The sequence below is a fragment of the Ictidomys tridecemlineatus genome, chromosome 9 (assembly GCF_052094955.1).
Source record: "Ictidomys tridecemlineatus isolate mIctTri1 chromosome 9, mIctTri1.hap1, whole genome shotgun sequence".
Classification (NCBI taxonomy): domain Eukaryota; kingdom Metazoa; phylum Chordata; class Mammalia; order Rodentia; family Sciuridae; genus Ictidomys; species Ictidomys tridecemlineatus.
Genome location: NC_135485.1, coordinates 32,258,650 through 32,275,585, shown reverse-complemented (window position 1 = coordinate 32,275,585; position 16,936 = coordinate 32,258,650). Strand labels below are relative to the sequence as shown.

The following is a 16,936-nucleotide window of genomic DNA, read 5'->3' as shown; positions in this document are numbered from 1 at the left end:
CTGGCCGTGTAGCTCAGTGGTAAAGCAAGCACCTACCATGTATGAGATTTCCCACGCAGTCCCCAGCACCCAAACACAAAAAGGATCCATCTCAAGTGTTTCAATAGCTGGATAATGGGAAGTTAAGATCATTCGATAACAGAGTTATTGAGGCTAAAGCAAATCTGGGGGATGTCCTTTCCATTGACACCAACCCACTGAAGTAGTAAAAGAAAAGCAAAAGCAGGTTGGAGGGACTGGGGCTTCCTTCTATTACAACACGAATGCAAAACAGAAATAGGTAAATACTTAATGGCATAGGTAGAAATAAGTCAGTGTATGTGTCGTGGATGTTGCTTAGGAACCTTTAAAGTGCTCAAGTCTCAGGAGAGGATTTTTTTATGATCTTACGTGTCAAACTAGATTTTATTTTAGAACTTTTTATGTAGCTTAATTAACATTTACATTTTAATAAGAGTTTTATTTCTACAGATATTAATCCAAACTTGCCACTAGATCTCCTGCTGAGAAAGCCCACTGTCTTTCTTTAACCTAACTTTAAGACCCCATTGGGAAGCGTCTAAGCAAATGCTGGGCTCAAACCCTGAAAGTGCCTTAAAGTAGGGCTGGGAACTTGGGGCATTTATTAGTCACCAGTGCCAGGCAAACATCTTACTTCCATCACCAGCAACTACTCAGAGTGCCCAGAGTTCCCTTGACTACTAACAGCATTTAAAATTTTATTATTAGTTTTACATAGACCATAATAAATAGTCTTCCAGTGCCAAGCATGGTTCCCAGTGTTTTATATTAGTGTTTTGACCTCAAGCATAAAACACAACCCCTCCCTTCGAGGTAGGTAAGCTTTATCAGAGCCAGTTTACGGATAGAGCTAAGACACACACAGATAAAGTAACTTGCCTTATTCATTAACCAAAGCAGGGGCAGAATCTTTGGCACAGATAATCTGACTCCAGAGCAAACAAATGTAACCATGGGAAACAGCACTGAGGGTAGTCCCGGTTCCCTCCGCTCCAGATTATCGTCATAGTCACCATCAAGGTGTGTGTCATGGAAGGGTAACAGACTCTCACAACCAGCTACATAAACGTTACATTTTAAGGGAATAAAGTTGCAGAATGAGTGTTTGGATTTCTAAATACCATTATTTCATTTTTATAATTTATCTTTGAAATTCAGAAAGGTGGGCTTTTAGTATAAAACATGATTTAAAATTCAGTTAAAGGCAGATTGAAAACCCAAGTGAACACTGTGCTGTCACTATTCATGAATTGTACAAAAAGCAGACAGACATGTGCTCGGGAGCCTCATGGATGGACTCTTAGACTGTGGACTTGAGGAGAGGCAGGGACAGGCGATAGGAGTCCTGTGCTGCAAACAGGCAGCTCTGACTGACCTCGTCCTAATGTGAGCCAGCCGGCTGGCTCATCTCATTTTTTTGCTTGTGCAGACAAAGCAAGCAACAAATAATTTACAGTCCCACTGTTTAATTCAATGCTATCTGTTCTTTATAAATCTCACTCTCAGGCCAGTCACGGTGGTGCACACCTGTAGTCCCAGCAGCTCAGGAGGCTAAGACAAGAGGATCCAGAGTTCAAAGCCAGCCTCAAAAAAGGCTGGGATGTGGCTCAGTGGTTAAACACCCCTAGGTTCAATCGCTGGTACAAAAAAAAAAAAAAAAAAATCTCGGTCACTTGATAAATTCATATTTATGAAATAAAATGACATTTTCCCTTTCTGTTTCAGTTTGTAGTGATAACTGTGTGTTTGAAAGCTGGACTGGAAACATCGTATTGGACATGGGTAAGAGTTTCTCTGATTACACCTAAGAATTGTCACATTTGCTTGTTCATTCTTTCCAATTTTTTTTTGTATTTTTAATTCTAAATTGATATGTCCCTTTATTCTCATCTATAGAGATTGTTAATTGTGGGGAGTTGAGAGTGGGGGGAAGAGAATTAAGAATTCTAGTTTGGAAACACTGAGTTAAGCAAACAAGTTTATTATCACAAAATTTTTCAGTATTATGTATTGTGACTATCCTAGGAAGTAGGCAAACTTCCCAACTTCCCAACTTATGTGTCCATGAAACTTTTCTTAGAGTGTCACAGACACAGACGCATTGGAAAATAATTCTGAAGACCAGTAATATTAATGAACTATCTATCCTCAGATATTTATAAATTCCCAGTTTGGATAAATCAAGTTCTATTTTCATTATGTTAGCTTTGCAGTATCTCCCTATTTAGGTAGAAAGACGTAGAGGAAAAAAAAATTAAAGTTTGATAATCGGGAAAGATTGGCACAAGAAATCGGGATTTGGCAGTTTGGGTATCCACATAATATTCTTAAAAAGGATCTGAATTCTTTTGTGGGGAGCAAAAATAAAGGAGGCTTAAAGATGGTATCAGGTAAAGAAGTAAATAGTCACTACAGGAGATCAGAGAAGGAATGGGTAGTTGAAATTCCAGTCCCACAAACGTTGTTACTGTTGTAGAAGAGATTAGCACTTAATGAAAGATGCAGTAAAACACATTCACACAGGCAATTATGTAGCAATTCCTATAGATAATATTTTTGTGACTGTAGTAAAAAATTAATAAGGGAATTTGTGAAGTTTCACTAGTGTTTGCACACTCAGCTGGCTGGAGTTGGCTTTGACTCAGATTTCCTTGCTTTGCAGTTCAGCCACATAGCAATCTGGGGCAGTATCGCGCTCTGGGTGGTGTTTTTTGGAATCTACTCATCTCTGTGGCCTGCTGTTCCGATGGCCCCTGATATGTCTGGAGAGGTAATGTTCACTAATGACTTGTGATCCACTGATATTCGTTAATGAACTTGCATCGTTTAGCATGATTTTCCATTTTGTTGATTTATGTTCAAATAGCATTTAACCATTCAAAAGCTATTTTTAAATTCCACAGTTGGGAATGATGAATCTTTATGGTAGTTAGGAGTTTGAATCATGTTAGGAATATCCACGTAGAAGATGCCATTTTAAAATTAGACTGTAAATCCACAAGTACATTCTGGGTAAGAGGTTTGGGGGGACAGTGTGTTTCTGTCTTTGGGGCAGTCTGTCATTTCTTAAATTATCTCTTACTCTAAAGAAAAGCCTGCCATCGCTAGATTAAATGCGCTTTCCAAGTTGTCTTAATGACATCAGTTTGGTTCTCATTTTGAAAGAATTAGGGCACGTGACATTTCAGCCTTATCATAGTCCATTTTCCATTCTGTCTCTCAGTTTCTTGTTACGCTGGTAGAAATTGAGTTATTAGGTGTTCATGGGGGAGTGTCAAAAGATCTCCTTTCCTTCAGAAGAGAATCCAGCAGTAGGAAGGTTTATGATTTCAATTGCAGGAAATTTGACATAAAATGTATAAAAGAAAATGTGGAAAACATTTCAGGATTTCCTGTGACCTCACAGTAACTTGCAAATCAAGGTAACATGAGCCCTGTTACAGGACATTGTTTTACCACAGTCACAGGAGCCCTTTCCAATGGTTTCCATGTATTTCTTGCCCCTAAGTACTGCCTGAGTACCTTTCACTTTTGACAGTCTGGTTTATAGATCATTTTCATGAAATTTTATCTGACAGCATCCTGTTTTTTATAAATTAGCAGAATGCAGGCACATTTAAAAACTTCTTTGTGGTTAAGTTTATTGGAGGCATCACATGCCATTACAGCCAATCCAGATGCATCAGGAGCAAGTACTTTCTTCCACCACACGCAAAGGCATCTTTTAAACATGCACTGTGAACCCTAGAAAATTTACAGCATGTATTTTAAGAATACAGGGAAGGCTGTGAATTGTGAAAACATCTCCTCCTTGCCTTGGTTCCTGAGTCCTTTTTTCTCAAGAAAAATTTACATACATGTAAATGGTGTGTGTGTGTCTCAGATGATACCTCTTGGGAAACCCAATTCTATTCTTTGTTCCTGTTTGATATGTTCTATCTGGTCTGAACCTGCTTTTCCCCAAGATCAATTCTAACATAATATCTTCTTTTCATTTTATCTCACTCTGTGTTGTTTATCTTCAAAATGAGTAACGCAAAAGATTCTGAGACCCAGATAGTTAAAGCAATTGTAGCCAGTAGGACCACCTTCTCTAAGACAAGTGTGAAGTTTGACTGGCTTTGTGCCAACCAAATATAATTCTACCCATGCCTGTGGAATTCCCAGCATTACTCAAACACGGAACTTAATATCGTCCCTTGAGACGTACAGCAATGCTATATTTAATTCAAAGTGAAATGAATGTCAGTACTCCATCACATTTTCACTCACATCAGAGATGGTGGGAAGTGCTAACAGGAGTTCTGTTTCTTGTTGTTTTATTACTACCGAAACTGTGAGTCAAGTGTTTAAATAACTGATGCTTCATTGGAAATGTAAAGAATGAATTAATTCCATCATTGGCTTTATTAGCTTATCTGAAATAAGTTACATAAAGAAAGGAACAGTGCTTTAAATTTTTGTAGTATGTTAGTGCATAAGTATAAGCCCATGTAAATGAACGCTATGCCAACTCCAAACTAAGGGTATAACAGAATGCAACTCAAGGATAGATCATCTTCCTTTATTGTTTCTTGGGCACTTGGGTAACAGATTCCACAAAATGTTGTAGCTGTGCTCAATTTTTATCACTTTTTATAGGTACAGAGTCCCTAGTTATACTACAAACCAGATAATTTCAGGAAGAAGTGACTACCCTTAGGTTCATATTTTTCTAATCTTAAAATTCTATATTTCAGGGCTGGGGCTGTAGCTCAGTGGTAGAACACTTGCCTAGCATGTGTGAGGCACTAGGTTCTATCCTTAGCACCACATAAAAATTAAAAAATAAAGGCATGCCGTCCATCCACAAGTACAAAAAAAATTTTTTTTAATTCTACATTTTAATCAAGACTATAGTCCAACACATACCTGCAAATAGACATGCATGTATATATATATACAAAATATTCATTTATATGCCAATATTTATACCTGTATGTGCGTAAAATTGGCTGATTGTTTAAAGTTCATTCCTCTTTCATCTCAATATGTCATCTATCATATATGCATTATTATATATTACACATAGTAATATTGTAAGTAACAGCAGCGTAAGTATAAATATCAGCCTCTGCTGCCTGATGTTTTGTATAATGAAATGCTGCCCAGGTTCTCTCCCAGAACTGTTCCACGGGACTCCTGATGTGTATAGGGCACTTTCTGTCACCACCACTAATAGGGTCATGTGGGTCTAAACCAAAGACTGTTCATAGTGCCTACAATCCCAGTCCTTTCCTCTGGTGGCTTAATAGAAACTCTGTCCACAACTAAAAATTAGTTAATTTTGTACATAATTATGTTTTGGTTGCATCAGAGCCTAACTCAAGGCCTCCGGGATGCTGTGGCCTAGAGGTGGAGTAGACAGACTGAACATAGCAGCCCCGAGCAGCTCTGTAGTTTATATGTAGTTCAAAGGGGCTTTGACTGATAGAGGAGTGATTTGAGAAGGCAGCCATCATCTGGGAAGAATCATGATGCCCATAATTCCTGACGGACACTGAACACTTGCCTCGCCCCAGGCATTCTCTAAGTGCTTCACACGGATTCTTTTAGCCAGTTCAAGGGCTTGGTATGGCGATGCTTCTATGTGGCAGGCACTGTTCTAGGCACTGTGGCTTCAGAACTGAATAAGATGAAGAAAAGGCCACATCTTCTAGTGGAAGGAGAAAGACCATAAATAAAATAATTTCATGAATGGGCAGAATTAAAGGCTCTCGAGAAAAGTACAGCAGACAAAGGGAGCCAAGAGCCCAGTTTGCAGATGTTCCCTGTAGAACCATGAAGGCTTTACTCACGGTCCCATAACCAGCCACTGGACAGGCTTGAGAGAGAAGTGTCATGACCTGACCCAGGTTTTCCCAGCAGGGATCTGACTGCCACTTTTTGAACCACCTAGAAGGTTATTGCCGCAAACCAGGGGAGAGGGAACGGTGTCTTGGGCCAGGAGAGTGTCAGTGCCGAGAAGCTGCCAGATTCAGAATATGGCTGGAAGGGCAAGCCACAGGATCTGCTGACAGGTTGGACGTGAGGGACGGAGATCAGGGCAGACTCCCATGTTCACCATGAGCATCGTGAGGGCATGTTAGATACTATCTCATTAATCCTCAAGCAAACTTGGTATAGAACCCAACTTGCAGATGAGACATCAAGTCTGACCTCCCGTGAACAGGAAGTGACAGAGGGAAGGTTTTGCCTCACATGTGCTGCTTCTCTGATGTTAGTCATTGATGAATCCAGAAGTCAGAAGTCTGCACCCACCAGCCTCTCCCATCAACACTGCTGCACTCCTTCCCCAGGGACCACTGCCTCTTCATCACTCACTCAGACATAACACTGTCAGTCTCCCAGTGCCCCATATGGCACATTAAGCTTTTGTTCAAAACTGTCCTTGATTCTTTGTGGTAGACAAACAAATAAGAAACACTGAGGTACAGGTTCCAGAGAGGCAGATGTCAGTTCAAATAAGTACATCTTTCCCACATCTAGCCATTTCCAGCAGATAGACCAGGCTGCTGCTGGTCTTAACTAATAATCCTTCCCTTGCCAGTCAGTGACCAGCTCTGGACCACTAGGGACACTTAGGCCACTCTTTATCCATTCTACACCTCCAAGGTCACCTTCCAGTTTTTTTTCCTAACATTGCACTTCTCCCGTGTGCTTCTCCTTACTGTGTCCTCTCCAGAGGAGCATCTGGAATGGTAAAAAGGTGCAGACTATTTTGCTCTAATTAACAGGATCTCAGGGTGCAAACTGTACAAATCAGGCAACTTACAAGTACAAGTCTCATGCTTCCAAATTCAGCTTGATAGAGACTCACAGATCAGGATTTTATAGTCATTTCCAGTTTGTATTCTTGGTTCATCTTTGCAGCTCCTTTCTGAAGACAAAGCCATTTCTTGCAATGACTTGAAAGAAAACCCTTGCTCAGTAAGAGGGGGAAGGAAAGAAACCAGCATTTATTATGCACCCACTCTGCTCGCCTGTCAACATGCTGAATGCCAGGCATGCCTCACTTTAGTTAAATCCACATTGGAAACCTTTGTGGTAAGCAGAGAAATAGCCAGTGACCCAGAACGTTCAACCCAGAACTTTCTTTTCAAATCCCAGTGGGATTTTCCTCTAATATCCTAAGGAATTCAATACCTTCTCTACAGGGCTCATTGCTCTCTGTTATTCCCAGGTGAGAACTCTTTCTTTTCATATTGCAACCGTCTTCCTGCTGATCTGCTTCCATCTGATCTACTATTGCTCAGCTTACCCAGGGCCCTGATCAGTTTCCCTGAGTTAGTCAGAGGTAGAAATGGTCCCATCTCTTTAAAACATACCCTTCCTTCATCAGTACCCACCTCACTCTCTCAATTCCTGTTGTAGAAATCCCTTCTCACTTCATATCCCCACTTTTTACCTCTTCTTAATAGGAATATTCACATCAATAATTCCCGTCTAATTTTTTTAAAGCCTATGCAATATAAAATTCAGTCATTCCACATCATCAGAGAAGGCATGCTGGCCAATCTGCTATCTCAGGGTGCCAAGTGCTGGGGACAGTCGCTCTTAGAAGCATTTTCCATATAGTCACTCATTTACTGTTCACAGCAACACTTTGGGATGGGTCCTGCTGTACATTTCATAACCACAGAGTGGTTAAATTGCTTTCTCAAAGTAACGCAGCTCCTAAGTACCTGAGCTGCCATCTGAACCCAGGGAGCATCTGTCCCCTTCACCACCGTGCACATGGACATCTGTTGCTTTTGCCTTTCTTCTCTCACATCTCCTTTTCCCTCCACGATGGCTTTTGCCCACCCTCATCTGCTTTAAAGGATTAACACCCTGTTAGTGTCAACACCAGCAATCAGAGTCCTTATTTCCAATCCGGTCCGCCCGTGTGCTGTCTCCATGTAATGTTTCCATCTTCAGCTGCCCTTGGCTGCCTCTCCCACGGATGGAGTTTCTTCTCACACCACCAAAGGGCTTCTTTTCCCATTACTTCAGCTCATTCTCCTCCCCTGAAGTTGCCAGAAAGCTACTCCCCAGATACGTCAGGGCGCAGTGGGGACTTCACTGACTGGCCTCTGCCAGCATGGCTTGCTCCCTGTTGGTGGGCAGGGAGTTCCCATTTTCGAAACATTCCTTCTTGGAGCTTTGCACCGTCTCCGTTGACAGTAAATCTGCATCTCTGCTCGTGATCATGATTCAAGTGATAGTTATTGACAAGTATGTGCAGACCACGCGATGTCGAAAAGGAATTGTGACATCCGTCGTGGAAAGCGGATCCTCCAAAGGTAGACAATTGGGGCGAGGAACATAAAGAGAAAACAGTGTGCTAAGCCTGGCCATGACTTTAAATATGCCGCTGTCTTCCTGTCCTCTCACAAATATGGTTGTGATTTAAGAGAGAACTTTTTGTTCAGGCTTGTATTTTTTCACACCAGTACCACAATTTATGGGGCAAGGTAGGCCCTGGGGAAAAGCGCTATGTTATATAAACACATGCTGGCCTGCTTGTCCGACTTGTCTCAGTGATGATCCTGGGTGTTTTCTGAATTTCCAGGAGAAAAAATCTTTTAGCCAATATAATAATTAAGCCAGAGTAAGAAATTTAAAAACAAGCCATATCAAGGATCATTTCATATCAGGATTAATACCAGAAGCTCAGTATCGGCAAAACTTTTAAATTTATTGTGGCATCGCAGACACACACCGTAAAGTCCTCCCAAGCGCCATCTGTTTCTGCTCTCCCTGGCCTAAGGGATCTATAAAACTACTGAAGGAAATTGAAGTTAAGGAACGAGCATGTGTTTTACAGAATTTCAGATCTCTTGATTGAGGTTTGTAAAGTCGCCCTGAAAACCAATAAAAATCTTTGTTGGGCTTTTTGGTGTCACCCTCATAGGAAAGGTATTAATAAACTACAGTAGTGATGCGATTTTCCCAAATTGTGCTGTTGCCCATTTTGTGCAGCATAATAAATCACTTTTCATATGAGGAATTTCCTTGTTAAAATAGTCCTTACTCATCTATCAGTTTTTAATTACCTACAACGCTTATAATAATTTATTGGTCATAAGACCAGCCTTGTTGCTGGGGTGGGGCAGTATTATGACACAATGACATTTTATCCAAGGTTACTGGGTTCACCAAGTGGCCTGGAGGGAACAACTATCCTAAACTCTCTCAGATGTTCTTCAATGAGCCAGCAATTGGGAGCCCATCCAGTAAAACATGCCACTGGGCACAGTCCCCGTGCCCTTGACAGCAACTCAGGTGAATCTCCACACTTCTTCAGGCCGCGCAGGCTGATGGCCACTTCCAAGCCAAAAAAAAAAAAAAATCTAGAAATGCTGAGAAAGCAAGACTTAGGTATGACAAATGTAATAGTGATTCAGGACATTCACGTGCAATTTAAAATCACCGCTTTCTTTAGAGTCATCGTGAGAACTCTCATTGCTTTTTGTAGCCACGGCATCTTTTCCTACAACATACAGCAAACGTATGTTGAGTGTCTAATGTGTGCCAGGCTCTGTGATAGGCACTGAAGGATGCTGAGATGAGCAGAATTGGTCCTTGTCCTTGGGGATCTCATGGCTGATGAAGAAACGCTGATGTGTGCAAGGGGCTGTAGTTGTACCCGGACACCCTAGTGGAGGGCAAGATGTGAGAAGAGGAGGAAGCCTGCTTGCTCAGCGTGGCAGAGCTTCAGCCGTTGGCCTCTAGGGTCAACTCATTCTCCCATTCATTCATTCCAGAAGTATGAAGTCTCCATCAGGGCCAGGCACTACTCCTAGGTACCAGGCTAATTCAGCAGGATCCCCATTGCCATTCAGAGTGAGAGGACCAGGGGACAGGAAGGAGAAGCAGTCACTAAACTCGTTAATAAATGACCAAATGATGAAAAAGTAACCACTGTATTTAAAAAAAAAAGTGATAGGAGGAAAATGAGGTGATGTGGCCAAGGACAGGGCTTATACTAGGTGCTCCCGGGAGGTCTTCTTGTAGCAGGGACAGAAGCTCAGGTGACGTGGGGATATCTGTTGTATGGAGAGGAGTGTTTCAGGCTTGAGGAGCAGCAGGTGCCTGTGCTCTGAGGCAGGAGTGAGCCTTTCCTTTCAAAGACAAGACCAGTATGGCTAGACTGAGAGGGCTGGAAAGAGCACCATGAGGTGAGCCAGGGAGGGGGCAGAGGGCAGGTCACCCCTCCAGGCCAGCAGTCTAGCTTATGAGGACATGATCATTTGTATTTGAATTACATGCCAGGGATTCCATCCAGAAGTCTCACAAAAGAAACTCTGAATGTCACCGTGCCATCTGTTCCAATAAAGCTCATTATGAGACAATTCTTGCGCTCCATGGTGTAGTTAAGGTAAAAGAATCATCCGTGAGGAGCCTAAGGATGCTTTATTCTGAGCCATCTCTGCAATTTTGTAGCATGTTGTTAGTCTGCTTTCCATTGCTATAATCAAATACCTGACTGAGAGAATTAAGTTATAAAAAGAAAAGGTTGATCTTGGTTTCCCAGCGGGGAGGTTCTGCTCCATGATTGATTGGCTCTTATGCTTTGAGCCTATGGTGAGGCCGTGCATCATGGCAGGAACACGTGGCAGAGTAAAATCACATCGTAAGCTAGGGAGCAAGGAGCGGGCTGGGTTCCACTGTCCCCTTAGGACTTGTAGACCTTCCACTAGTCCCTGCCTCTTAAAGGTTCTGCCACCTCCCGATAGTGGCATCTTGGGGATCAAGCCTCTGATACGTGGGCCTTTGGGGACACGATATTCATACTGTAGCACTAGTGTTATCCAAAGCCAGTCATTTGGGGTTATATTTTTCAATGTGTGTCTTAAACAAGACAAAGAAGTCAGGTAAGGGCTGTTGGCTGTAGCTCGGTGACAGAGCGCTTGCCTAGCACGTGTGAGGCACTGGGTTCGATCCTCAGCACCATATAAAAATAAATAAAATAAGGGTATTATGTTCATCTACAACCACAAAAATTTTTTTAAAAAAAAAGAAGTCAGGTAAGAGGGGCTGGGGTTGTGGCTCAGAGGTAGAGCGTTGGCCTAGCGTGTGTGAGGTCCTGGGCTCAATCCTCAGCATCTCATAAAAATAAATAAATAAAGATATTGTATCCACCTATAACTAAAAAATAAATATTAAAAAAAAAAAGAAGTCAGGCAAGGGACAGGAATTCCAGGACTGATGTGGCAACCACTCAGTCATCAGAGGCCAGATTTCTTCTGTCTTACTGAACTAACAACCTTAGCCTACTTCCTCTAGTCTAGTCATTTTACCCATTTACCCAGCCAACTAGAGAGAGAAGAAAGATCACTCCTTTCTCATTAAGACTCTTCCTAGATGTTGCCTCTACATTTCCACTTAGGGCTCGTTAGCCAAAAGCTGATCACATGGCCACAACAAAGGAGTGTAGTCTTTGGCAAAAGGGTATCCAGTCAAAGGATGGAGTTGCTTCTTAAGAAGACAGAGAGGAAGCCTAGCTGATAGTCTTAGCTATAGAAGTCAGTAACTTTTACATAAGCCATACATCAGCTTTTATATATGGGTAAGAGTCTTTTGAAGTTTGGGTTTTGTTTTTTTTTTTTAGTTTTTTGGGGAGGGAAGTGGGTCCTAGGGATTGAACTCAGGAGCACTTGACCACTGAACCACATCCCCAGCACTATTTTATATTTTATTTAGAGATAGGGTCTTACTGAGTTGCTTAATGCCTTACTTTTAGTGAGGTTGGCTTTGAACTCTAGATCCTCCTGCCTCAGCCTCGGGAGCTGCTGAGATGACAGGCGTGTGCCACCATGCCTAACACGTTTTGAGTTTTTTAAAAATCATTTCACTTAGTCTTGAAATATAGGTCATTTTGTTTTCCAGATTGAATTACTCATAAACAAACAAGTGATGCTTTATGGGTTTATTTAAAAAAAAAATAAGACTACAGAATCATCACAAAATTATGAAAACCAATAAAAATGATGTAACAAGTAAAAATATTGAGCAAGGAGATAAAGTACCCTTTCCTATACAATATACGTCATGACATTTTTGAAATTGTATTTCTCATAATAATAGTATGTTGTTACTAATTTCTGCCCTCATTTTTATGTTACTTTTAAGTTGTTTAAATAGCACAATAAAGAAGATTAAAATAAAGCAACAAATTCTGTTCTTAATTATTTTTACTATTCTGGGAATTATATTCCTAGAAAACATTTCAGAACCACACGTTTCCTAGCATTCTTGATGTGTTTTTAGAAACACTATTTTCTTTTGCATATTGTTCTCAAGTATACATTTATATGTAGTGAAATTTTACTTTGGGGGGAAAAATTAACTTCTGATTGATCTAGATCCCAGCTGACTCTTACTTTCTCCTGAAAACATCTCTCTTAGTCACTGTCCTTGTCTTCACTCCCTTTGCCAGATGGGGTGCAGAGGTGGCCCCTTTTGCATCCTACAGCAGACTTGAACATTGGTTCTGAGCCCACTAGGCACTGACCCCATCCAGCCCCTCACCATCACCCCAGAAACTTCCACAGGAAAGAAACACATAAAGGCTGTGTGCTGGCATCTAATTTGCATATTTTCTAAGATTTTTGTTTGTTTGTTTGGGATAACCCCAGCCAAGGATTTCTCTGTCTCTGAGTAATCAAGAGCTGCTGGAAATAATTGCAAACATATTGGGGTTTATCCGAAACACCCTTATCCTTAGTTATTTTTTTGGGTTTTCTGCCCTATTTTTATGGAGAAAGTAATAATTCATCTTATACAAGAGCCAATTCAGCTCAATCCAACTGAGATTTATGGAGTGCCTATGTGTCAGGGCTTATGCTGGGTGTTGGTGGATTAGAAGGGTACCTGAATATCATGAATATTGTAACTTCAAGCCACAGTAGATAGTTTTTTATTATGGAATAGACAGTATTCCAGAGAGTACCAGAAGCCATAGAATAAGATTTGAGTCAAAGGAAATGATAAATACATGTTAGTGGTAAGTTAGTCACACACACACACACACAAAAAAAAAAACACTTAAGTTTTGACATGAATATGTATCATATGACGTCAAAAATTTGCAAGAATTCTTTTCAGCTAAAACAAGATGTCAAAGACATTTCTCAGTGATGGACACCATAACATAGAATTGGCATTTGCTTTATTCTGTCTTTAAGTTTTCTCAGGAAGGTTTCAGACAGACTACCCAAGAGTATTTGTCTCAGGTTAAAGTGGAAGGTGGCAAATTCTTCACTGAGCCCTGCCCCAGTGAGTTTAATCTGTGCCCAGTACCACAATGAATTCAGAGAGGATCAGCCTCTAGGAAAGGGTCAGATCACTTAGAGACCTTTGCAATGTCACACCATGGTGTTTTGCAGACCCAGAACACAAAGATGTTTTCAGAAATACAGGTTTAAATCCAAATAACATAGCTTTTCTGTGTCTAAAAGCAGAGTTGGTTCTGATGAGCTGATGTAAAGTTCCCATACATCGGCAGTAGCGTTGCCAGGAAAGGGCACACTAATATTCATAAAATTCATATTTTGCCATAAAAATATAGATATTAAATTTGTGGATTTCAGCTTTCAAGGTATGAAAGATTATATTTATATCTTGAGTTCAGTGAACCAGCTCTTTTCAGTCCACTGAGATAGAATGATAGGAAAGGAGGGACCCCAGGAGAAAAGGCCCTGTGGGTGACTGAGGTGGGATGGGATGGGACAGGCTGAAACTGGGACACGGTAGCACAGAGTTTTCCTCTTCCATGGAAATATCCCACTCCTGGAGCCTAGGCAAAGCCTGGGGGAGTTGCCAAGAGGGAAGAGCTGCCGCTTGTTTGAAAGATCCAGAAAGTTTATATGAAAAGAAGCAACACCTACAAATTTGAAGTTAAGCACTGAAGGGTCTTTGTTGTTTTTGTTATTAATGATGATTTCACGAAGAAGGTGCTTTCCTGAGGAAATCAGAAGGATTAAGGGAAACACAGGAGGAGACAAGAGAAATGAGCTGATCTCGTGGTGTAGGAGGTGGTTTTAAAAGAGGCGTGGGAGTTGTGGGTTTGGGGATCACAGTACAATACAAGCCTTCTCTAACAGTTGCTCTACCGGGATGGGTTAGAGGAGTCACAGCCAGAAAGAAGAGTGAACCTTTTGGATCTGATTTGATCATTGTGTAACCAGATCCTAAGAAACACATAACGACTTGCTTGTCGAGTTTTCTCTTAACTTGTTCACTCCCTTGAAAAAGCTCTAAATCTCTAAAGATAAAGTAGCTCTACTGCACAAAGAAAAATGAAAGTTTCCATTCACCGGACCAACAAAGAGAAACGTTAGCCAGACACATGTATGGCTAATGGGAAGAAAACTAGAAAATGTAGTAAAAATGAAGAAATGTAAACAAACAGACCATTCTCTGAATAGGAGGATCATTCCTTAATGGTTGTTTCTTCCCAATTAACCATTTGGGAGGAAATTTTTTTTTAATAATCTCATAATATTTCTAGGAAAACAATACTTGATGCAGAAAAGAAATTAGAGTCTGACTGATAGTGGTGGCTTTATTATAACTATTTTGAGTGCTTTTTCTATCAGTGAAAATTGATGACTTCTTAAATAAAATTCATAGGAAAAAGGTTCTCAATAATGTGAGTAACTTAGAATCATTGAATAAATATCAGAAAATGAGGAAATGGAAAAGGAGAAAAAAAAATAGCAGATGTACTACCCAAAGATAATCACTGTTAACATTAGTCTCACCTTTTCCTGTCCTTAATTTGTGTACCTGTCTTTGAGCAACTTATTCATTCAACAAATATACATCAAAGCACTATTCTAGTTGCTAGCGATGCAACTCTGAACAAGAAAGACAAGCTTTACCTTGGAGCTTATAAGTTTGAAAAGAAAAACAAGCACCATATAGGATAGGGCAGGCTGCACAGCCCTGGGTAAGGGTGACAGGGAGGAGGGCAGGGTCTCTGGGGCAGAAGGGGTGCTCTTTTAAGTGGGGTGGTCACGAAGGCTCTTACTCCAAAGATGACCTTTGAGCTAAAACCTGATGATTCATGAGTAGATCTGTGGCTCTCTGGAGGAAGAGAATCCCAGATGGAAAATAGATAAATCCTGAAACCCTGCGGAAACCTGAGTGGCCTCCTGTGAGGGAGTAAAGGAATGGCCAAGAGGCTGAGAGATGGGGATTCAGAGATAGGGCTCCAACCAGGAGGCATTTGTAGAGATTCCTTCTTCCTCTGGCTTCCTGGAGGGTTGAGCAGAGTCATCATCTGACTGTTTAAATGACTACTCTGGGTGTTCTGTTGAGAATAGAGGGTACAGGCTGGAGAAAAGGGAAGGGACCATGTATAAGTTCACTGCTTTGATCCAGCGGGGATGGCAGCAGTTCAAGCCAGGGTGGAAGGGCAAGGAGTGGGTAGATTCTGTATTGGTGGGGGGTGAGTGTGCCATCCATCTCCAGTTATTTTTTAATCTTCCCACTGACCCCCACCTTTATTAAACAATCTCCATCCTCCCTTTCCCAGCCCCTGGCCATTCTGCCTTTTCTCTCTGAACATGACTCTTCTAGTTGCTGCATGTAAGTGGAATCATAGTGTTTGTCCTTCTGTGAGTAGCCAACTTCACTTAGTGCAGTGTCCTCCAGGCTTACCCAGATGGTAGCACCCATCAGTTCCCTTCCTTTGAACACTCCCTATCTTTCCACGCATGTATGTCCACGTTGTGGCTTTTCCTTTCATCTGTTGGTATCGTTTCCACCTTTGGGTGATGGTGAATAGTGCGACCCTGAACATTCGAGAGATAGGACCGGGAAGGCTGGAGAAGTCAGTTTTTGAAATAGTACAGATAAGATCTGCCATTGGATTGAATATACAGCTTGAGAGAAAGGAGGAAACAAGGATAACTTCTGTTTTTTTGGCCCAAGCAGTTGGAAGGATACAGTTTGCATTTGCCAAGATGAGGAAAACTGGGGTTTTGTGTTCTGCTCCTTTTTATTTTATGCGGTGAAAATATTCATGTCATGTAGTTAATAAGCCATCTTCAGTAATACTGGTACAAGACCTCCCTTCTCTTCCTGCCAATTCTACATCTCTTTCCCACTCCTACCCCCAGAAAGAGCTATATTCTAAGTATCATACTTTCCTTGGACTCAACAAAATATTTCTGTTGATTCAGACTTGGCAGGGATGTGGGGAGGTAGTTTAACATACTTAACTTTTAGTGCATGTCACTCAACCTTTTTTTTTTTTTAAGAAAAAAGACAATCTATATTGGAATAGGGTGTTTAGGGGGCTGAATCAATCTCTTCCCCTCGTTCTCTCCAGAACTCATAAATATCTAGCTGTAACTCCCCCCGAAAAAAACTTCATGCCAACACACCAGAAAACGAAGTAGACATAATTACCATATCTCCAGAATGGAGTCCCTGAGGTCTGGTGATTTTTACCTAATTCCTCCAAACACTAGGTTGTAAGGACTTATTTATCCAACAGTTCTTTATTGAACATCTGCTTGGTGGTTAAGTACTTGGGTGGTTAGACTTAATCAAGATATATATCTTCCTCTGACCGAAAGTATAGTCTAACAGGAAAACAAAGGAACGACTCAAAAATGAGCCATAGATGCCCACATACTGCAAATCCCGAAGTAGGGTCAGCTAACCTAGTCCAGGGAGGATATGATCACTTATGTGCAAATTAAAGGGCAAGTAGGAGTCACAGATACAAGGCTCCAAGTGAGAGCGAGCACCAACACCTTCCAGGAACTGAAAAACATGGTGTATAACTAGAGATGGGGACTAGCTTGGGAGATAGGACTGGGAAGGCTAGAGAAGTCAGATAGGAGAAGTCTACAAGTCATATCAAGAATTTTGTACT

The 16,936-nt window shown here is 41.2% G+C and overlaps 1 protein-coding gene across 4 annotated transcripts in view; it reads left to right on the top strand.

The window, feature by feature from the left end:
• The window catches only part of Atp8a1 (ATPase phospholipid transporting 8A1), a 213,943-nt gene that overhangs the window by 179,967 nt on the left and 17,040 nt on the right, over window positions 1-16,936 (top strand). For all 4 annotated transcript variants that reach the window (XM_040292494.2, XM_005319953.4, XM_005319955.4 and 1 more), the window contains 2 exons: window positions 1,747-1,803; window positions 2,684-2,791. In XM_040292494.2, coding sequence (XP_040148428.2) covers window positions 1,747-1,803; window positions 2,684-2,791 — 165 coding nt within the window. The remainder of the gene's footprint in view (window positions 1-1,746; window positions 1,804-2,683; window positions 2,792-16,936) is intronic.